We start from the raw sequence: 23,540 nt of genomic DNA, 5'->3' as shown, positions 1-23,540 counted from the left end.
CCCTCCCCCGCCATCTATCCTCCCGAATATCGCCTCGGATTCACTTCTCTGCACGTCCTACCTTCCAGAAAGTATTGCTTTTGTGTTCAGAGAGTTGTTGCTATTCTTTTCTTCGATCTCCTGTTGAGTTCGTAGGTGTTCAGAATGGTTTGATCCCTATCCAGCTGAATTCCTGGGACCAGACGAAATCCAGGTCTCCTACTCCTCCGCCATCTTGCTCCACTCCCAAATACATTAGCTCTTATAAGCAGTTATTTACTTATTGATGAGCATATACAGATTTTATTGTCTTCTCCTTTAAATGGCATGAAAACTCACTTGAGAAATGCATGTACTTTGCAGTCTTAGGGATGATAAAGACTCCCAAAATTATACCCAGAAACTTGGATTTCTACATTGATTCTACAATTTCCTTCTCCTGAACATAATCAACAGCTTCACTACAAAAATGTCCAGAAAAAAACAAATAAATGTAAATTTTCCTTCAGTCTTGAAATGAGGTATGCTGACATTCTACATTAATTTTTGAACCGTGTGACAATGAGGAGGACAGTTACAGGGCTATTCATGACACAGAGGGTAAGGAAAGGAGTTTAGGGGTATTACCAAGTGAATTGTGTCCCCGACCCCCAAAATTCATTTGTTGAAGTGAGTGAATTTATGGTTGTATTTGGAAATATAACCTATAAGGAGATAATTAAGGCTAACTGAGATGGGACCTTAATCCAATAGGACTGGTGTCCTTATAAGAAGAGGCAGAGACACCAGGAATGTGCATGGACAGAGAGAAAGCCATGTGAGGACACCGTGGTAAGGCACTGTTTGCGAGCTAAGGAGAAAAGTCTTACCAGGAACCAACTCTTGTCAGCATCTTGATCTTGGGCTTCTAGCTCTAGAACTGTGGGGAAAGAAATTTCTGTTGTTTAAGCCATCCATTCTGCACTACTGTGTTATTAGCCCTAGCAGACTAATATGGAGAACGTCTTTCCATTTACCAGTCCATCCCTTTCTGTGCTTCTGCCATAATTTCTTTGTTCTGTTAAAACTTTGTCATCCCATCATCACCTGGTCATATCCAATTAGAACAGGGCTTATCCTGAGCAAAAGGCAACTATCAATGGGACAGCCATTTTACCTTGAGAGGACACTCCTCACTTGACAATGACTAAGTGAACCAATCATATTGTGTCTAAGAAACTTTGAATGCAACACACAGAAGGAATCTCAGTAAGTCAAGTGGGGAAAGACAGAGAGAGGTGGCAGTAGGCATAAGGCACGAGTAGCAGAAGTCATGAAGTAGAAAGTAGAAGAAAGAAGCAGCTGTCGAAGCAGAGGAAGTAGAGGGAGAAGCCAAGAGAGAATCTGATTGTAGGACAAGGACCGAGGAGCAACACTGAAATATGACACCTTTTAGTTCACCCAGAAGCCTGATTATCCAATTCTCCTGGGATTCAGGTAGTGCAGTAAAATAGTGATTAAGAGCACTGATCTTGGGAATAGACATGGGTTATGCTCCCAGGCGCCCAAATAATTCAGGCATGTTTTCAACCTCTTGATGACTCAGTTTCCCTGGTAAAATGGGGGCAATAAATGCATTTCCCTCATGGGATTGCTATTAGGATTCAATGACATACTGCTTGTAAAGTTCTTGCTATATTGTGTACACATAGTAAAAGCTTCATAAATTTTAGCTATTACTACTATTATTACAAACTCTGTATACTTCTAATAAGCTCCCGTTTGATAAAGTAAATGACATGTAGATCTGTTCTTTGCAATCTGAAAGACACTAGGATAGTTATTATGACATAATGAATAACCCCTCCAAAAATATACTTACATTTTGGAGAGGTTTGTTGGGAATTAAAGTGTTTGGTTTTTAGTACTTAACTGTTTCTTTTTGCCCTGACAAAGGGGAGATTCATGTGGAAAAGATTAGGATTCTCCAAAGTAGTCTGGCTCAATGGTAAGAAGTCTCACAGGCACATCCTAGTATGGGCAATGCCAGTTAGACTCACTACTTCTCATTTCCTTCTCCCAAGGTTGGGTATTCATGAAGATGTCCTATTTTCTGGGAGGTGGACTTTCCTTATAGGACTGGGTCTTACAGGGAAATTATGGTCTGAGGAGTAAGGTGTCCTCAAACTATTTTAGAGAAACCAGCAGAATTAAATAAAACTATTTAATAGTAATGATGAAAACCTAATTCAAATTAGCTTGATGGGTTGGTTCATGTGACTCAGATAATTGAAGGAAGAGATGTAAGACCCAAGACCTTGGGGCAAGAAATGGGACCTGTAAGACTCAATCTCCATAGGTCTCCAAACTCTCCCTGGCTTTACTTCTTCCTACTTTATCCACAATAATGCTTTGCAGCGGTGACTGACCAGGGTCAAGTGCTCTCCCACAACATGGTCTGGACAGAACTATTCGATAACGGGAAAAGGAGGTCCTACAAAGGAGTATTGGCCAGACAGAACACATGTGTTTACTATAGTAATTCACCTGAGATCCCACAGCTAGTAAGAGGCAGAGACTTAAACCAAACTTCTATTTCCAAGTCTCGTGCTATTTCTTCAATCATGTGGATGTTGATTACTCTTTTGTTTTCAAGTCATAGAAATAATAATTCTGATAGCAGTGGTTATGCTTCCTTGTTTGAAATATAGTAGATATCTATTACAGGTCAAATTACTTTACTCCTTTCTGTCAAGAGTTTCCAACCTTGTGCACTTCCTGCTGTTCAGTCCTGCACAGTCATTCTCTGGGATTAGTATCAGTATCTAATGATGCATTGTTAGTTGTTTATGTTTAGTCTCTCAAGTATGGAAATGAGATTAAGTTTGCATTTCCCTATTAAATTCTACTGCACATCAAACACTCCCCTCACTGTTCCCAGTTCTGTGCAGTCAATTAAGACCAAAAGATTTATTCTGGTCAATGGTCTATGAGTAGAAATGATATATGTCACATCCAGGTGCCAGCAAGAAGAGTAAGTGTGAGTTCTCATGTAACTATTCCCCCTATCATGGTGGATTTCCAAATGATGGAACTTTCCAAAGCCTAACTTTGTGGAGCAGAACCCTTCCATCTCCCCTAATCCCCATCTTTCTGCCAACCAGCACTAAACCTCCAGCATGAGAAATAAAACTATGTTGTATTAAGCCTCTGAGACCTTTGGGTTTATTTATTATCACCATCATATCCTGGAAGCAGAGTGCTGTATTAAAGAATAAATTGTATGGTGTTAACTTAAGGGTTGGTGACACATGGTTAGGAGGCTGATATTGCAGGTAGGAAAGATAACAGTCCATGTTATGCAGTGGGAAACCATTTGGCACAACTGTCACCTGCAGTAACTTAGGGGTAAGATTGTATGCTTAAAGAGTTCACAGTCATAGGGGAAGGTATATGAAAAACAAAGTGTTAGTAATATCTTGGTTATTATTTGCTACACTTTACAACATAGTAAACTAAGAGGTGGCTGATTTTATAAGTAGAAATAAAAAAGTAGAAACTTCCAGAAATCCAAGAACTTGCCATGCTGGAAAAGCCAATTAATTTTTGCTCCCCAAGAAAAAGATAAAATTAAGAAAGCATTTGGGAAAAGTGCATTAAAACCAAATATTTTTAGCAAGAATCTGGTTTAGGATGTGACCTTCATGCTTACATAAGACCTCTCAATGATTTAGAATTTCTCAAGGAAAAAATCAGATACCGGATTTGGCTTTATCACTTATTACTCCAGAGAGGCTCAAATACATTGAGAGGTTTGGGTTTGAAAAAGCAAATAAATATAGCAGATCTGAGATATATGTCTCCAAAGAACCATGGTGTGTATACTGGAACATAGGACTGATGAAATCAGACAGACAATGCACCTCTAAGTCTTCAGAGAATTATACTTCCATGGAAACTATGAACTTGCAGTAAGAAAGCCTGTAGGCCTCAGAGAATTGAAATAACCCTTTGGCCCCCAGTCTCCTACGGAAAGGGAGTTGGTTGAAAAGCTTCATCCTCTAAAGAAGTTGAAGTATGTATGTTTCAAAACATTGTAAAGGATGCCTCATCCCATTTGTTTTTTTTTTAAAGATTTTATTTATTTATTTGAGAGAGAGAATGAGAGAGAGAGAGAGAGAGAGCGCACATGAGAGGGGTGAGGGTCGGAGGGAGAAGCCGACTCCCCGCCGAGCGGGGAGCCCGATGCGGGACTCGATCCCGGGACTCCAGAAGCATGATCCGAACTGAAGGCAGTCGCCCAACCAACTGTGCCACCCGGATGCCCCATCCCATTTGTAACCACTTGCTTGCGACTGCTTTACATGGGAAATTGGCTAGATGTGAACTTAATTTGACCTTAAACCTTATAAATATCACTCCAAAAGAAATATTACTTTGATAAGCATATGCGGCCACATTGCTCAGGGTAGGTTAGAATATGGCAATCTAGGAACATTCCAGCTTAATGATGTAACTGAATGTCGTCACTTTGGACCAATTAGAATGTAAGATCTATCAAAGCCTTACAGGTCCCACCTGGAAGAAACATACAACCTGCTACAGGATCAACTTCTTCTGGGGCAACCCATGACTTTAGCTTCCCAAATTGCTCCAAGAAATATTGCAATGTCAATGAGCAGAGAATATCTGATAGTGGTGAACACAGAGAAAGGCTGACCAATTCAGAGATTTAGCCTGTACATCACTTTCCCACCTGTTAACGCTTGCTTACCCGTTTAGCCTTTTGAGGAAATAAATGCTGGGATTTATAAATGTTTAATTATGTGGTTGTATGGTTTTTTGAGTGCATGTTGCTACTCAAAGAACTGGATGTTGGCTGAAACCCAAAGAAAACAGAAATTTAGCCTATATTAGAAACTCAATTTTAACTGAGGGCATATTCTGTAATCCCATTTTGGATGTGGCCAAGGAGTATAATGGAAAAAAAAAAAAGAAAACCAACACAGAAACCTCTCAAACTTTGGTGCCAAAGGTCACGAAGAACAAAGGAATAGAAAGCTTTCCCAGAGACCAGAGTAAGGCCCTAATAAAAACAAAAGCAAAAGCGAAAGCAAAACAAAACAAAACAACCCCCCCACAAAACCAAGAAAACAAAAACCTCTTTTGTGCCAGTGTAGAAGGTCCTTGCCACATCTGTCCAGTGTGATTTCAGAATTGCTGGGCTCAGTGACTGCCAGGTATCTTCCCACCCTTCTCTTTCTGAATGGGAACATTTATTGTGGTTATCCAGTCTCTCTTTTACTATCGTTTACTAGGTGTGCTGGTTGGGGGGGCCATTGCAAATAATTTTATTTTTGCTTATACCTCTCCAGAGCAAGAGGATCACATCTAGATGTGTGGTAGAGATAAAACAATTGCATAAAACCTAGTGATCTGGACTTTGGAACTGGATGAAGTGACTAAAGGACTCTTTGGAGATGGGTTGAGTGTTAAGAAAGAAGTTAAGCGATTTTTAGTAACCACAATGGTAGACTGATGCAGAAACATTGACTACTCACCAAATATTCCTATGCTTGCCCACATTTCCCAGCCCCCTTGCATTTGGCAGGGCCCTGTGTCTTGTTCTGGCCAATGAGCCATGAGCAGAAATGATGTGTGTTACTTCCAGGCTGAAGCATAAGAGCAGCTCCCAGTTCTCCATGCATGACACTTCCCTGCTGTGGCAATTCCTCATCTGGCCCCTGGGTAACAACTAGGTGGAAGAGAGCCCCACTTTCTCCACAATGCCCCAACAAGTATAAACAAGAAAGAAACCATTTTTGGAAGAAGCCATTTGTGGCTGCAGTGTTGCTTTGTTCTTTCAGCATTACCTAACCTATCCTGACCAATGCAAACTCTAAAACTTCAAAACTGGTCTGCACATTAAATAATAGAAATATCAGTGACAATCTTTTATGATCATACATGGAGATGTACATCACAAAACTTAGGGGAGAACAAAAAGAATAACTAAAATATTCTTTGTTTTGCAATTTGACCTTACTCCTCATACATTTTTCAGTCCTTAAACAGCAAGGCAAGGCAGTGGTTTACAAATGTGTTGTTTTGCCATTATGATATCATCCTAACAGCTTTGTTATAAATATCAAGATTTCTCTGGGTGTTAGTTATCCCATTCTGCATGGGCTCTCAGCTTCAGTGTATCCCCTAGACAGACATAGAGCCTTCATCTGTCACTAGCCCACACACAATGAGCTTCCTCCCCTCACCCTAACCTGGACCACAGCAAATCTAATGTCAACAGGGTTTTTCAAGGCAGTACAGAGATGAGCAACTGATTTGGCAATATCAGGCACAAGGTCAGGCAGCAGGAAAATGCTTATGAATAGGCCACACTTTCACCCATGGCACTGGCTGCTTATACACCAAGGGGTACATGGAGAAATCCTGCAAACAAATATATTGGCAGCAGTCATGTGAGGAGCTGAAATGGAGTTGGAGTAGAGTGTGCAAAATACCAGCACAATGTCCATCAGAGTGAATAAGGAAAAGAAACCCATTTCAGAAGCCTCTGATTTGTAGTTATCAGGCAAAAACTTTGAGCAAAGACGATCTGGCTCCAGGAAATAAAAAAGACAGATTCAACAGAGTAAAGACACATGTACTCCATAAAGGACAGTTGTTCTTACAGAGGAGTTTTAAATGGTCTGGAAAGGTAAGTATTACCACGAAAAACACAGGGATAATACTCAGGAATGTAAAGGGAAATGATATCCTTTCACTGGCAGTTTGGGAGGAAGAAGACCTCTTAATATATCAAGAATATCTGTCTAATCATCAATTAAAGTGATGATTTTTTTTCACTCTAATCACTACAAGTAAAATTAAAAACTACTTTTATTATTATTTTTTAAAGATTTTATTTATTTATTTGACAGAGAGCGAGAGAGGGAACGCAAGCAGGGGGAGCGGCAGGCAGAGGGAGAAGCAGGCTTCCCGCTGAGCAGGGAGCCCAACTCAGGTCTGGGTCCTAGGATGCCGGGATCATGACCTCAGCCAAAGGCAGGCCCTTAACGACTGAGCCACCCAGGCGCCCCTTAAAACTACTTTTAAAACCTTTGGAATGTAAGATTATATTCTGGCAGCCAGTAGCTTTTGTAGTTACCCTGCCTATGTAGGTGGGTCCTACCACATGATCAGGCAGGAGCACTCTGGGTTTATGTCTCAGCCTCCTATCAGTGGGGATAGTTTTCCTTTACAAAGATTTCTCAAGGGACACCTGGGTGGCTCAGTTGGTTAAGTGTCTGATTCTTGGTTTGGGCTCTGGTCCTGATCTCCAGGTCCTGAGATTGAGCCCCACCTCAGACTCTGCCCTGAGACAGAGTCTGCTTAAGACTCTCTCCCCTCTGGGTGCCTGGGTGGCTCAGTCAGTTAAGCGTCTGCCTTTGGCTCAGGTCATGATCCCAGGGTCCTGGGATTGAGTCCCACATTGGGTTCCTACTCCACAGGGAGCCTGCCTCTCTCTCTCTCTTTCATGAATAAATAAATAAAATCTTAAAAAAAAGAAAAGACTCTCTCTTTCTCCCTCTACCCCTCCTCCCACCCCCTCTCTAAAATAAATAAATATTTTAACAATTTTTTCTCCAAAAGGAGAGCATATATACACACGTGTGTGTGATTTTTTTTCTACTTTACTTCTTAGAAAATACAAATAAAATTGGTGAGATTATTGCTGATGTCATTCAAAAGTCACAGCTGACAGTGAAGAAAAACTCGAAGGGAACACCAGCTGAGCAAAGGTATCCAAATTCATTTTAAGCTTTGAAAAGGGAGTGTTAAATCATAGGCTTATGAAACACCCAGGTCTTTGTCTTAGTCTTGGTTTATATTTCTGTAAATGGTTAAAGAAAGGAAAAAAGGAGGAAGAGAAACAGAATAATTAACATGAACATCTCAGACATCACAAAGCTTTTAAAAGGATGAAGAGTATTAGAGCGGAAATTAGAGAAAACTTTTCTTTCAAAACATTCACATTTGATGCCACTTTGCAAGTCATGTCCATGATTAGGTATATCTTAGAAGATGCCCCTTTAATTGAGCTTATTTATCTGTGATCAAAACTTAGCAGCAACCTCAGATCATTTGGGAGTGCTATGCCTTTTTGGATATGTTTCTATATGAAATTCATAACTTTATAAAATATTTTAAAATACATCTATATGTGGGGGCTTATATCATTCATTCATTCATTCATCATTATTCTTCTATTCAACAAATATTTATCGACTTCTATGATGCTCCAGGCACACATCTAGATGTTTGAGAAGCAGTGGTGAACAAAACAGACAAATTTCTATCACATGGTGTTAACAATCTATTGAAGAGAGATACAGTAAACAAATATGTAAATAAATATATAATGCTACATCACAGTTGGAACAATTCTGATAACTTTAAACGCTCCATGACATATATGATAAAAAGATTGCTTTAAAATATTTCATAAGTTTTCTTCTCTTATTAAGTATGGAAACTTTAGATGAACACAAGGAAGAAAATCCAATTGTTCAACTTGATAAAAAGCAAATTTACCTATAATCTTATCATCATGCTATCCTATGAGCTTACCAACTTGATTTGGGGCAGGAGGAGAGTACTGTATTGGGTGTCTTACTTTTCTTTACCATTTTCTGAGCATTTTTCTTTGTTATTAACAGTTTTCAAAAATATGTTCTTAATAGCTGCAAATATTACAGGCTATATATGAACAATTTTAATGCTTTTATTATTTTTGACAAATTTTATGATTATAAATTAATGTACATAAATCTTCATCTGCATATCTGATTATATCCTCAGCAGAAGGTGCATACAGTGGAATCATTTAGTCTATAGGCATGCATGTGCATTTTATGATACTTGATCTATGTTACAAAATAGACCTATACAAGTGTTACATTTTCTTACTATTATTGTAGTATTGTTACTATTGTAACAGTATGAGACATTAAGTAGACTTAAAACCTCAGCCAAAACTGCACCTTGGTGCTAATTTTAAATCTTGCAAATCTTCTTGCAATTTTTCCAAATGGTCATTTATACTTACCCGTTTATGATATTTTTGTATTTGAAAGTATTTTTATGCATCCGATCTTACTGATCTTTTTTGGGGGGGTGATTGCTTATATTCCTCTTGTGCTTAAAAAAGCTTCTCTATCAGTAAAATATTTCTTTCGTTTTTCTAGCTGATTTTTAAAAATAATTTTACTTTTTTATTTAGCTCTTTAATCTTAGTGTAGTTAATTTTGGTGCGATGAGGCTTAATTTGAACCTTTTCCAAATGGTTCATTTTCTCACTACCATTTGTTAATAAAATAATCCGTGCTTTCCCCCATAGGTCTGTGATACTTTTTTTCTCATTTGTTAAATTTACACACACACGCGCGCGCGCGCGCACACACACGCGGGTCTGTTTCAGAGGTTGCATTAATCAGTTTAAAAGGTTCTGTTTTTAAGATTGGTGGTAGTTGGTGGGGGTGGGAAGTGATGGTTCCGGTACTTTTTGTCCCAGATGTTACAAAATTACAATGATTCTTGGTATTGTCTTGATGGAACGGGGGAAGAACAGTGGTGCGGAGGCACTTAGGACCCAGGGGAAAGCCAGGCTTGGTATAGAAGGACAGAGTCTCCGGCGCACACGCCTCCTACCAAAATCACAGCCCCGTGGAGCCGGGGCTCTCATTCACAGCTTTCTAGAGAAATCTGAGCCCGAACCTGCCAGAATAGGGGATCTCACCCACTCAGCTCAGCAGCGAGGACACCTGCAGAAACACATTCCTAAAGCAAGGCTGAGCGGCTGTGTGAAGGTATTTGTTGCCTTTTTTCTCCCTTCTGTATTTGCTGCGCCTCCCCGCCTTTCCCCCCAGCTCTTGCGATGCCATGGCTGCGGCGTTTCAGCACTTCGGTGCGTGGACAGCTCCCATCTGCAATCCCTCTGCACTCCATCCCTCCCGCACCCCACTTTCCACGCCTTCGCGGTCCATCCTCCTCCTCCCGGCGCCCGCTCAGCCTGCGCTCCCTTACACCATCAGCACCCCCCATCTCTCCACCATCACCGTCATGATCTCCACCATCACCAGCGCCGTAACTACAGTCAACACAACTGTGTCTTGTCACTTAGACAAAGCCCGAGGTCCGCAGGGTTGAGCATAAGAACCCAAGTTTTCAGGCACAGGAAGGAAAGTTCAGGTGGACGACACCCTTGAAAACAAAGAGACGCCTGCTTGAGAGAAAGGGAAAGTGAAGCCAGGACAGAGAGAGACCCAGAGCAGGGGACAGATGGGGCACTTGCCAGACACCAGCAGTTAGCCAGCTGCCTTTCAGCAGATTAGGGGTTGTTTAGTTCAGGAAATTAACATGGCCTGGGGTATAGTGTTATTCCGGTAAAAGAGATATGTAAGCTCAATCCGTGTTTCTGGTTTTCCAATGGAGAATCACCAGGAAGCAGGGTGGGGGTGACTGATGACTCATATTCACCCACACGCCAATTTTCCTTCCTAAGCGTTTATTACAGAAACTCTGGAATTAAGTTTTCTACTGAAATGTTTTGTAAAATGAAGACCCCAAAGATTAACCCTGTGACCAGAGTAAAAATTAAAATGTTGGTGATGATAACCTAACAAATGTGGCTTTCAGTGGAAAGTGCAATTTGTTCAAATGTCTCTTCCTGTCTACTTAATTTCAATTTTCCAATCTTAAACCTCTCTTTGGAGCAAAGAAGATAGATCCTTTGCCCAAAAGGCCAAAGTAGTAATGATATTCAGAGCAGATGGCCTGTCTTTGTTCATAACTAGTCAAGGACTGACTCGGATTTGGAAGGCGAGATTTTTGTGTGCTTTCTCAGTAATCAGACGATAACACGCTTTTCCCATAATAGTAAAGGGTAATAGAGTGCAAAAATTTGAAAAAGCATTTTATGTAACTGTATTCTGTCAGGCTCTGCTTTTAGAGTGCCATCATTTTCTATCTCAGCTGAAGGGAAGTTGGAACATCTTTCAAATATCTTGAAGGTCCAAACCCAAGTCATTGCTCCGCTTTAATTTATCCAGGATCTTCTGCTTTATAGGAACTAACAAACAGCAGAAAATAAGTACCAGGTACTTATTTTCTGCAACACCCTAACAGCCTGTCATAATAAAAATCTTTCAGTGAGTACCCATTTAATCCATTATTACTGAACAGCAAAGTATTGGGTGGGTGGGTTTTTTTCAAATTATTTTTCATGAAATTAACATCTTAATTAAAAATGAGATGGATCATGTTTTCATATGAGAATGGTGTCAGGTCACATGTCACAATCAAGTTTAAACCAGAGCACAGAAAAACCTCATTTAAAAATCACTCTTGTACATTTATTCTGCTTCCTTAAAAAGAAAAAGAGTCAGCAAAGCAAGTTTGGTCTAAACTGGCTCACTAATTTTGTCAAAATAAAAAATAGGCATGAACAAGTAGCTTCTGAAGGAAGTTTTGAGGAAAAATTCACACCAAATACTCTTCTGGAATGAGGGATAGTTGCATTTTCTCAAAAGTTACTGCCATTAATTACATAACCATTGGCATAATTCGATTTGCCTTTAAAATTCACTCACTTTTGAACTCAAACTAAGAAAACTAGTGAAAGTATCTGGTGAAATGGATTTTAGAGAAGAAAAAAATTTGCTCATTTATGTACCGCCCTTAGATTGGTGATGTCCTCAGTATACAAGACCCTTCAAGTCCCAAAGAAACAAGATTCTTAATATTCCCTTATCTGTTTGCAAACAATGGCTCATCCCAGATCATTTTTTTAAAGTGTACATGTTGCCAGTTCTGGCTGCTTCAAACCAGAAGCTCAGGCCAGGAATCCAGTGTCTCCAATGTTGCTGTTTTCCTGTGCTGAATACAATTTCCTGAGGATGGGGAAATTTCAAAACAATGCTGCTTCAGTGAGATTTACAGGCATCCGTCTCAGAAGTGATGCCTTTCTCTGATGAAATATTATGCTGGGCTTATTAATTTTTTACAGTGCTATGATCCTGGCTTCTTCTTTTATTCTTTTCTCTATTAAGGGCTATTTTACTTTTTTCATATTTTCAGTAACAAAACTTTCTCCTTTTAATAATAGATTTAAAGGTGAACAGAAAACATATTTTCCATCAGAGTGACATCATACATTTTTGTAGACATGTTCACAGAGGGGCACATCCTTTTAGAATCATGGAGTATAAAGCTTGCTAAACTTTTATCTCCCAAAAGGGGGAATCAGGAACTCTTCAGAACTAGTGGTGTCTGCTCACTTTTTCAAGCTTTGCAAAAGGACACCTTATTAACCCTGTAAAGTCTATTCATGATTTACACACTTCCTCAAAGCAGAGTCATCCTTAGAAAATGGATCCAGACTTGGGTCTTCTCGCCTTTCCTGTTACATGGTGACTGAGACAGGAGGTAACACAGCAAAGTGAGTATACAAAATATGAAGTTTGGTTGCATGTCATCTGCCTAGAAATCCCCCTCAACATTGCCAAGAGAGATCTTTGCCTACATTACACCCTTCTCCCAAATTTTAATTAGTTTGAATACCATGCATTTTATCCAGATTTCACTGGAATAAATTTCTTTCAAGAGAAGATCCACAATGTGATTACTTCAAGTCTGCAACACCCTAACATCAAGCCCAAGTATCATATCTCTCTAGAGAGAAACATGCTTACTTTTCCATCCAGGTTCATCTTAGCTTAACAGAGTTTGCCTTCTTTGGTTTGATTTTTCACGGATATGGAAATCAACTGGTCACTTCTCTTCCCCCACCCCCCAAAAAGCTTTCATTTATTCAGTTAATAAGTTCATTATTCTTCACTACCTCTGCTGCCCCTCACAGTCCTTTATCATATCTTCTCTGGCCAGGTAACCCAATCCTCTCCCCTTTCATGGACATGTTATCACATGACAGGGAGTATCAGAGAAAGTTTTCTGTGTTGGAGGCTAATTTTCTATGAGACTTTCTTCTTCCTGACTTCTGAGCCAGCAGGAATTTTTCCTATATGTGTTTGAGATGATTGCTCTTGTCTTCTGGACCCTTTTAGCCACATCTCCAATTCATAGATATTATGCAAAGCAACTTTCCCCATGTCTTCTCCTTAAAATAACAAGTCAATTCAGCTTCTCTTACTGTTCAAATGTCTTACATAAAGTTCCACACTTTTATACGTGCCAAGTACATAGTGTATTCAGTGTTCATTCTTCTGTAGTTTCGGAGGAAGGGCAACTGTGGGCCTGAAAATGGCAGAGGGGCTCACATTATGGGTTTTAAGTAAGAGACCTCTAGTCTGATGTGTGGAAGAATACAACAAAATAAACAAAACCTGTGAGATTCTCCTCTTTTTCCTTGTCCCCTTTCTCTTTCTCTTAGCATCTCTTAGCATCTCTTGCTTCCCCTCCTCCTTCCTTTCTTCATTGCTTTTTGTTGACATATAGAGCACGCAAGTATGTGTGCAAACATAATGGAGTGATCTGATAAGCTTTTATGAGTGCTGGTATTCCAAAAGGCACACAAGAAGTGTTTTTACTCTCCTGTTGGATAGAGTAGCACTGTTGGCCACATACAGTGTGAGCTCTGCTTTCAGAGGTAATGAACCTACCCTCTCAACCCTGTGGATTCACTACAAATCCTCTAGAGCAGTGCTTCCCAAACAATGTGTATACAAATTGCCTGGGAATTCTGGTACTCATTCAGCAGGTCTGGGTGAGTACTGACATCCCGTATTCCCAACAGGCTCCTGGGTGCTGCTGCTGCTACTGATCCACGGACCACACTTAGAGAAGCAAAGACAGTTTCTTTCTTTCTGAACAGTCCCACCTGCATGTCTGAATAGTAAATAATGGCACTCAGACTAAAATAAAACAAAAACCATTCCAGGTTCTGAGGCAATAAGAGCTGAGAAGTCACAGGTGTAGTTGAGGAGAAAGTGATACAAATAACCCCTTTCGTCCCACCTCAGCCCTGTGCGCCTTGCTGGATTCCACCTTCACCTGGCAGTTTTCTGAACTGATTCCTGCGGCTGATGTCATCTGCCTAAGCACCTCCAGAAGGGTCCCAGTCACATCAACATGCTGGGGAAAACACAGAGGGAAAGAGGGCAAGTGGATTTAGTGGCCATCTTTGGGCCCTGTCTTACATCTCTCCAGAGCTTCTTCCTCTAAAAAGTCTATTCTGAGAGAAATACCCCCTTCCCCTGATGGCAGAAGAATCACATGTTTGTTTTTTCCTTCTTCTCCCATTGATACTCCTACAAAGCACAACTGAAATTAAATTTTAAATTGGGGCATTGACTGCCAATGACTTCTTATGGGGATAGTTTAAAAGCATAGAGAAATGTTTTAGTCTAATTTTCTATGTCTCAATAAATTTTTCCCTGTAGATTGTCTTTATTTAAAATACAGTGAGGTCTAAGGTAAACACTACTTCAACTAAATACTTCTCCACAGTGAGGAGGCAGAAAAATCCCATGCCTTCCTTGCCAGTTGTCTTTTCCTTCAACTCCTTGTATTATTTGCCCTAAAGCAAACTAAAAGAATAAAAGTTGTGTGGGTTGTTCTAGAACACAGGACACAATCCTCTGTCAAAACGTCCATCTTCAGAGTTCCAGACTATTCTCATTCTGATCTGGCATTTATTTTGGGTAGAAGTTCTCAGTGTCTCTATCTGATAGAACTCCTTCCAATTTACTTTTAATCTTTCTTAAGAGCAAGAGCAAATGGGAGCAGATGACCGTGCTTAGTTGCTATTTTAAAGCCAAGGGAATCAACACAATGAATATTTATGTTGCAAGGGTAAGCCCTGGGCTAGGACTGAGTTGAAGGTGATGGGAATTTGACAGTGATCCAGGGGCTAAATTCTGGTCACACTACACTTTCAGATGATTAAAGGTCTCCCCTTTATCCTTCTAGAATTCTCTCCCTGGCCCCGGTATAGCTAGTTCATATCTGCAAGTTGGGTAATGTTTGACAGAATGCTGATGGACTGGGAACCAATCTGTTACTCACAGGATTTATGCTCCTTTGTCAGTACTTATGCAGAGAAGTCCTACAAGCCCTCATGGTCAATTTCAAATTCATCATTTAGGGAAAAAACCCCACCCTTTTCTGGTTAGCACCAAAGAATGCAGCAATCAACCAACCTCTGAGGATTAAATGTGGGTACCACCCACTGGCAGTAAGGGAGCATGTCTGTCTTTCAGGAAAGATTTCAAATAACAGTTGTACTTAAAAAAAAAAAAGATTTTTGCTCGTTGTGATTTTCAATTTTGGTCTACATGTATCAGCAACATCTATTTTTATTTCATTCAGTGTAAAAATTCCTTTCAGCATTCCTAGGGGAAAAACATAATCAGTTAAAAATTTTGAAGTGAGGTTTTAGAAAGGTGAAGAGCCATCGGGGTTGACCTCATTCAATATACATTTAAAATTTGGAGACATAGCTTTCACACCTACTAATGGAGGAGGTAGTTGATTAGACTTTCATGTAGAAAGTTTTATCCCTCAGATTTATCTTCATTTTTTTTTCTTATAAAACAAATGTGGGTATAGTTTCTCATTTTATATTGGTATTAATTTAAATTTATGTGTACTTAAAATTATTCTTTTGTATTGCTAAGAACATCCCAAAGCAATACATATTTGAGGTATTTTCATTATTTATTAGTGTTCTTATATTTCAAGCAATATCTAGGCTTTATAGATTTTGTCTTTCTGGTCATGACAACAGTATACTCTTTCCTCCCCAAATCTGTCCAATTTTACAACATCCTCTACATGATCTTCCTTAGGACTGGTGGGGTGTAGGTGTGTGCCTGTTGTGTGAGTGAGTCATTGTGAGGGCACAAGTATCCAGAGTGGTGTAGAGAAAGCACCTATGCTGAGAGGCAGGGCAAGGTCATTGACAGAACATGGGCCGTAGTTCAGGGAGGTTGTGGTGTGAACCTTCATTCTTCTAGCTATTATTAATCTATCTAAATCTCATATTTATCCTTTCGTCTAATAATTAATAACCCAGCTTTAAAGGTTGGTGGGGAGATCAGATCATAGAACATCAAAGCTCTCGGCATATAATAAATACTCAATGAATATTTGTTTTTTCCCCCAATTTTTAACATTAGTTTATTATCTGACTTTGAGACAAGTGCTTAGTTGTTCTAAGACTCAATCTCTTTTTACCTGGAAACAAAATTACGATATCAACAAGATTACAGTAAATGTAAAATGGAGCTTTTTATTTCCAAAGCACTTTTACCTACATCATTTCACATGATTCTCAGCATCTCCCAGGGAATCCTTTTTCTTCTACCTATTACAGGATCATTGTAACAATGAAGAAAGATAATTGATGTAAAAGGCTTTGAAATAGTATGTACTCACGTACACATACTGTAGACAAGGTACGGTTATTAGTCTGATTGTCTCCCACTATATTTAATGTGTGTTTCTGAAGATAATGAAATAAATGCAAATAATAGATTATGAAATAACCAAAACCAATTTCATTTGAATTATTGTACTTTCTGAAATGATTTTTCTGCATAAATTCCTTAGTTCATTAATACTAGGATGCATGTTTTATAGAGGTGTGTGTGTGTGTGTGTACAAATACACCTTCTTAAGAATGAATTCTTTTTTTTTTTAAAGATGTGTTTATTTATTTATTTGACAGAGCAAGAGTGAGCCTGCAGGAGTGGGGCAAGGGGAGGGGAAAGGGCAGAGGGAAAGAATCTCAAGCAGATTCCCCACTGAGTGCGGACTCTGATGCTGGACTTGATCTCACAAGCCTGAGATCATGGCCTGAGCCAAAATCAAGACTCAGATGCTTAACTGACTGAACCACCCTGGTGCCCCAAGACTGAATTCTGTATAGGAATAGATTTCTTCTAATGGAAACTTAAGATGAAGTAGGAATCTTGAATCTATAGATACCATTATTTCAAATATCATGATATGAAGACTCTTCTCTCCTTACTCTCATACAAAATACTACTACTACTTAAATTTCTAGTTCATGAGAAAAAGCATGCATTAGAAGTAGAAGTTAGCTTCTACCTTGGGCACCCCAGAGGGTGTGGTAAGTTACTCTCCATGTATTTGTAACAATGTTTAAATAATCATTTGTGACCCAAACAGCAATGGAAAAGGTGGTTTCTGAGCCTCATATGAATGTGCCTGAAGTGCCCTTTTTGATTATCAAGCACATTTCAGTGCCCAGATCATGCTTGGCACTCTGCTAGGCATGGCAAAGTGTCAATCTTTCAAATAGAATGGCAGGATCTTTGATCTGGCATTTTAGCCAAAGGAAAATATGCAAAGGAAGAGCAAACATTTGTGATAGCTGGAAAAGACATAGACAGCCAGATTTTTAAATAGCTTCAGTCCTCTTCTGATGAAGAAGCAAGGACAAGGGGTGCCTGGGTGGCTCAGTCGGGTAAGCGTCTGCCTTCCGCTCAGGTCATGATCCCAGGGTCCTGGGATCGAGCCCTGCATCCCCGCATGGGGCTCCCTGCTCCGCGGGAAGCCTGCTTCTCCCTCTCCCACTCCCCTGCTTGTATTCCCTCTCTTGCTGTGTCTCTCTCTGTCAAATAAATAAATGGAATCTCAAAAAAAAAAAAAAGAAGCAAGGACAAGACTGGTCATCCTTAAGGTATGGCATTAAGCTACCTAAGAATGTCTGTGAACAGTCTGTGAGGTTTATGGAATGGTAAATCTAGAAGGAATTTTAGTAAAGGACAGTAAAGTTCTGAGAGGAAAGGTGACTTGCTGAAGGTCACATAGCTCTTAGGTAATAAATATTAGAACCCTTTTGCTGCTCCGAGGAGGCAGAACAGCACAGTAGAAAAGAGCATGGGACTAGAGAAAGATTACTTGGTCTTGAATCCAATCTCTGCTGATCAGTAGCTGTGTAACCTTGGGAAACTCATTTAACCTCTCTATGCCTCTGTTTCCTCATCTAAAAAATGGGGACAATAATACACTCATTTTATGTTCTTCTAAAGATCAAATAATGTAATATATAGAGAGTATGTAACTGTCTGGGACATAATAAATATACTTACAGTAAATAATAAAATAAAACTATTATTATTATTCATTCCACTAGGACAGAAAACCACTCCTACTTCTTCATGTGATACCAAGTCCAATGTATCTTTTCATACTTATTCGACCAATTCAGAAAAGTTGAATGAGAACCAAGTCCTTCACATGAATAAAAAAGGACAGTCAAGTAAAAACACTACATCCTGGAGAACACTCTTGAATGGCATAGCATTTTTAGCCTTAAATATTATCAAAGTTGTTATTTAAATAGCAGATTATTCAGAGTTCTGAAGTAAAGCATTTGCCTTTAATGGAAAATATCTATTTCATCCTAAGTGACCCTGGCTTGGGTATTCTCCCCAGAAGCTTCTACTGTATGCCGAGGACAGAATAAAGATGCAAACTGAAGCAAATTTATTTCGATATTATAGATTGGAAGCATAGCTCTGTGTGGAGGTGGGTCATGAAAAATGCAATCTCAGCTCTCCCCTTGAACCCATAGTAATTTATCTCGGAAACATTGTGGAGTTCCCCGAACTGTAATGTGTGTAACTTGCTCCCAGAACCTTTAAATCTTCTGAAGGGGACAAGCTGTTGTTATGACTTGTGCTCTAAGTGTCCTGTGCCATGGCTAGGAACTGTGAATATCACCCCACATGCTTCAGGGAAGCAATGATCTGAAGTACAATGTGCCTAGGCTAAATTCTCCTGGGAAATTAAAAGCTGCAATGCTATCATTTAAGGAAAATGGTTCCTGAGGCACTCAACAGAAGGGGAAACCACTCACTCATTGAAACAATGTTTTGACTGCTTTCTTTATTCACTTACTCTCTCTATACTTATTGGGCACCCATTCTGTGGTAGAAAATGTTCTAGGCACTGAGGATAGATGGTGAACAAAGCAAAGTTGCTCCACTCATGGGCTGACACTTTTTGTGCCAGGCACTGTATTGGGGATACACAGATGAGTGGGATCCAGCTCTTCCCTGCAAGGAGTTCAGAGTAAAGAGGGAGAGAGGGAGATGGCAATGAAATGATGTGGTTGGGGCTATGGGGCTGCCAGTGACCTGGGAAGGTCAGTGAGGGTTTCCTAGAGAAAATGGTGTCCAGATGACTCCTGAAGGGTGAAGAGGAGTTCATCAGAGGTCATGCTTTGTCAGGGAGGTGAGTAAGAAACTTCATGTGGCTCAGTGTAGCTGCATGGCCAGGAGGTGAATCTGGAGAGAGATGAAGACCAGATGATGAGGAGTCTTGGAAACCTTATTACATAGTTTTATACTTTATCCTGGGACAACTGGCAGCTATTGGTCAATGTCAATCAAGGAATGACATGAGCAGATTTCCATTAGAATCCAGAGAACGGACTGAAGAAGGGCAAAGTTGGCAGCAAGGGCACCATAGGGGGGATAATGCAGGGCTAAATGGACAAAGACTGATGTGACCCCAACAAAGACAGTGAAAACGGATGGAAAAAAATGGGCAGATTTAGGAAATATTATGGAAGTAATTGTCTGGATATGGGTGATAACGGAGAGAGTGGAATAAGAGTAGACTCCCAGGTTTCTAGAGTGGGAAACAGCACAGCAGATGACGTCAGTCACTAAGAGATGCAGGTGGAGGAGCGAATTCAGGATGAGGAACTAGGATTAGTTCAGGTTTAAGCCCATTGAGTTTGTGGTGCCTGGAGGACATCTCTGTGGGGTTGTTGAGAAGGTGGTTGAATGTGTAGCCTGGAGACCAGGAGAGAGCTATACACAGAAGTTATATTACATGTAAGTGGTCAAACCACGGGGCAGGTCCTGGAAACACTATACTGAAGTGTCCACAGGAAGAGAAGACAGAACAGGAGTCGACAAGGCTAAGAGAAAAATCAGGGAGTCTGGAGTCAGAGAAAATGAGTGGGAGAATGGTGGAGAGAGTTTTAAGAAGGATGAAGTCATCAATATCAAATACTGAAAGAATTCACTCATAAAGAGTGCTGACATTTGTCTCTTGGATGTAGGAACAAAAAGATCATTCACTAGTAGGGTGACCCTCTGTCTGGGTTTGTTTAGATTTATCTCAGTTTATGGCTATTGTTCCAGCATTATTATTATTATAAGTGCCCCCTCGTGTCTGAATTTGGATGGTAAATTATATGATCATCCTGCTCAAGTGGTTAGTGGGAGCAGTAAGGACATACTGCTGTGGGTGTAGGGATGAACTGGAAGAGGAGACATCAAACTCGAGAACTTTTCTGAAGGGGTGTGGTAAGGCTACTAGATAGGGAATTTTAACATCAGATGAACACTGAGCTGGATGGATTTGGAAGTTTCTTCCAATCCTGGGAATAGTTCATAGCATTGTTTTCCATTTACCATTCTAAGTCCTTAAAATTAGTGAAAATCAAGACTTTATTTTAGTTCTCATTTTCACATGTTACAGAGCTAAATGCTGTTTTCTTACAAATTATTTTACAACGCCAACATTTTATACATAAAATTTCTATTATTTCATTATCTTGAAGATGAATACCAGTTACTTGAACTGTTCTTCATCTCCCCCATGTCACAGTATAAAGCAGAAATGTGTGAGTTGATGGTCTCCCTTAAGAACTAACTGGTAGTTCTAAATTAAGCAGAAGAATAATTTTGTCTTTTAAATTATTTTGTATGATAAAACAGTACCAATAATAATAAGTTTGGGAATAAATATTCTGCCCCTCATTGTAAATAAACACTGTAAACCTAGGAAAAAAACATATGCCTTCAAGTTCAAGAAGCCTAGTATGGCTTCTGATTTTTTCAACTTCTGGGTTAGACCAAACAGATGTCTGAGAGCATTTATATTGAAAATGAGAAAGGTGCAAATAATACGGGTGTTCCTCTGTATACCATTTTGGTGTAGAAGTCATAAGAGATGTATCTGAGGAGATTCAAACAATCATTCTCATAAGCAAAATGATATCTCAGAACAACAGGGAAGTTATATAAAATGGGAAGATTTTTAAGCCTGTATAGATATTGGGTCAGCAAGGATGCACCCGGGGTTTCAAGTCCCTTTGCCTTGCCTACAGAAGAGTAACAAAGGCAAATAAGAAAGCTGCTTTGTAATGTCCACACGTGAGGGTCCTTTCTCATTGCTGTTGAACTTGATTACCGAAGGTCAGGTTTCCAGCCAAAAGGCTGCCACCCTCCCCCTTCCCTAGGCCATTGTTAGTTCAGTTTTGAGTAATTAGGTACCTGTGGGGTTACAGATAGAGTGACCTGTAACAGTCCCTTTGTATTGTTAAGATGCAAATGACTGCCTTTTAAAAAGGTGGGGGGAGGGGGTATTTCTGTGAAAGGTACTTCTGTTTGAGAAAAGAGGCTAATGGGAGCAATAAATTGTACAGCAGCCATAATTTCTAGGCCTGTGAATAGCCCCATAAAGCATGCTGCAGCAGAGAAGACTCTTTCTCTCTTCTTACCATTTCTTAGAGTAATTAATGAAAGAGCGACCTATTACTAATCTGACCATACACTATTATGTTAACATGATCAGTGTGACTAAAACGTTCCCAAACATATTTCAAGTATTTGATCCTTTCAGGACGTCAACACTAAAATTCTACCAATTACACCATTTTAAAGATAATTTACCCTTTATTCTTCGGAGACCTCATCTACTCAAACCCACAGCACAGTACTGCTTTTCTATCTCAGTTCCAGTTAATTTGCCGAGATGTTGTGTCATCACTGTTTTGTCTCTCCTGTGTGCATTTGCTTTGCAGTGAGAAATGGTCTCAGCTTTGCTTCTTTTTTGGATGGCCACCACCACCTAAGACCTGAATGTCCTACTGCTTTCCAAGAACAGAAAGAAGACTTTCTATTTGTTTGTTTCTGTGGCAGCTTGGTAGTAACAAAACTGTTGAATGGGCCCCGATTTCGGCAGACCGTCAGGTGAATGGGACCAGTCTCCCTTCTTCCAAAATATCAGAAATTAAGCACGTGGAAAGGAGATTCAGCCAAGATGACCCATTTACAGGCCGGACTCAGTCCAGAGACTATAGAAAAAGCTCGCCTGGAACTGAATGAAAACCCAGATGTCTTACATCAGGATATCCAGCAAGTCAGGGACATGATCATCACCAGGCCTGACATTGGGTTTTTACGTACAGATGATGCCTTCATCCTGAGATTTCTCCGAGCCAGGAAGTTTCACCAAACAGATGCCTTCCGACTCCTGGCCCAGTACTTTCAGTACCGCCAGCTGAACCTGGACATGTTCAAAAACTTCAAGGCTGACGATCCCGGCATTAAGAGGGCTCTCATCGACGGCTTTCCTGGAGTCCTGGAAAACCGTGATCACTACGGCAGGAAGATTCTTCTGCTGTTTGCAGCCAATTGGGATCAGAGTAGGTAAATGTAGATAGTGTCTTTACTTGGTTTTTCTTTTTCATAAGCGTCTTCACTGCATGTTTGGGGCTGTATGGTTTTCATTTTTTTAAAAATGCAAAAATGTGTGGCGAGTGGGCTTTCATTTTATATATATATATAGTCCACCCAGCCAGAAAGGAAAGTTTAAGGCCACAAGATTACCATCATCAAAAGGCAATTCCAGATTCACGGCGGTGGTTTGGAACAATAGAATCATAGTGTTAGAATTGTAAGACACCTTAGAAATCATTATTCTATTCATCAGAGTGGGCCATTTGTTTTAATAAAGTTGAAAGCTGGTCTTCTAGAAGAACCATATATTTTGTCTTTCGTGTTCTCATCTTTAACAACCAAAACAACAAAAATGGATTCAGTAGACGGCTTTAAATCAAGTCTTTTCAACACATAAATAAAACCCTATATTTCTTCTGAGCGCCAGAAATTCATCTCTCCCTGAAAATCCTATAAAGAACTGCAAACTCAACATGTCCCAAACTGAACACACCATCTTCCGCACTATATCCACCTTTCCATCTATCCAGTCTCTCCAGCCGGAAATCTGAGTGTCATCATGAACTGCTTCCAGCCTTTGCTCTTCACATCCAATTAATTGCCAAGTCCCACCCCTTTCTTCTTAAGAACCTTTCACATCTCATCCCCTCTCTTTGCTCCTGGTGTTATTGCCTTGGTTCAGATTCTTATCATTTCTCACTTGAATTTCTGCCTCTGATCTACTCTCTTCTGATAGTCTACATCATAGCTGGAGTGACCCTTCCAAAATTCTGTGAGGTCACTCTGCTGACTAAAGTTCTTCAGTGATCTGCAAGGCCTTCAAAGTAAAGTAAGGCCCTTTATGATGCACCTTGTACATCTCCTGCTGTGTGTCCCCTTTTGCCCTTGCTGGTCTCCAGCCCTTCCAGCTGGAAGCAAGTATAGGCGTTGCCTTGAGTAACTGAGGTTTTTCCATGCCTCCAAGCCTTTGGACCTACCACATCAGGCACCAAAAGGAGAGACCAGCCACTTCTTATCCCAATTCCAACCATCCTGGACAGTCTGCCTACTGAT

At 40.0% G+C, this 23,540-nt stretch overlaps 1 protein-coding gene across 1 annotated transcript in view; it reads left to right on the top strand.

Annotated features, from left to right (window-relative positions):
* Positions 1–22,002: 22,002 nt before the first annotated feature.
* CLVS1 (clavesin 1) overlaps positions 22,003–23,540 on the top strand; it is a 164,274-nt gene continuing 162,736 nt past the window's right edge. Inside the window, exon 1 of the mRNA XM_028109613.2 lies at positions 22,003–22,457. Coding sequence (XP_027965414.1) covers positions 22,003–22,457 — 455 coding nt within the window. The remainder of the gene's footprint in view (positions 22,458–23,540) is intronic.

This window comes from Eumetopias jubatus, unplaced genomic scaffold (assembly GCF_037043125.1).
Source record: "Eumetopias jubatus isolate StellerSeaLion01/CBP00866 unplaced genomic scaffold, mEumJub1_p1.0 scaffold_4, whole genome shotgun sequence".
NCBI classification, from domain to species: domain Eukaryota; kingdom Metazoa; phylum Chordata; class Mammalia; order Carnivora; family Otariidae; genus Eumetopias; species Eumetopias jubatus.
The sequence above is the reverse complement of the archived record's forward strand: the minus strand, read 5'-3'. Positions and strand labels throughout refer to the sequence as shown.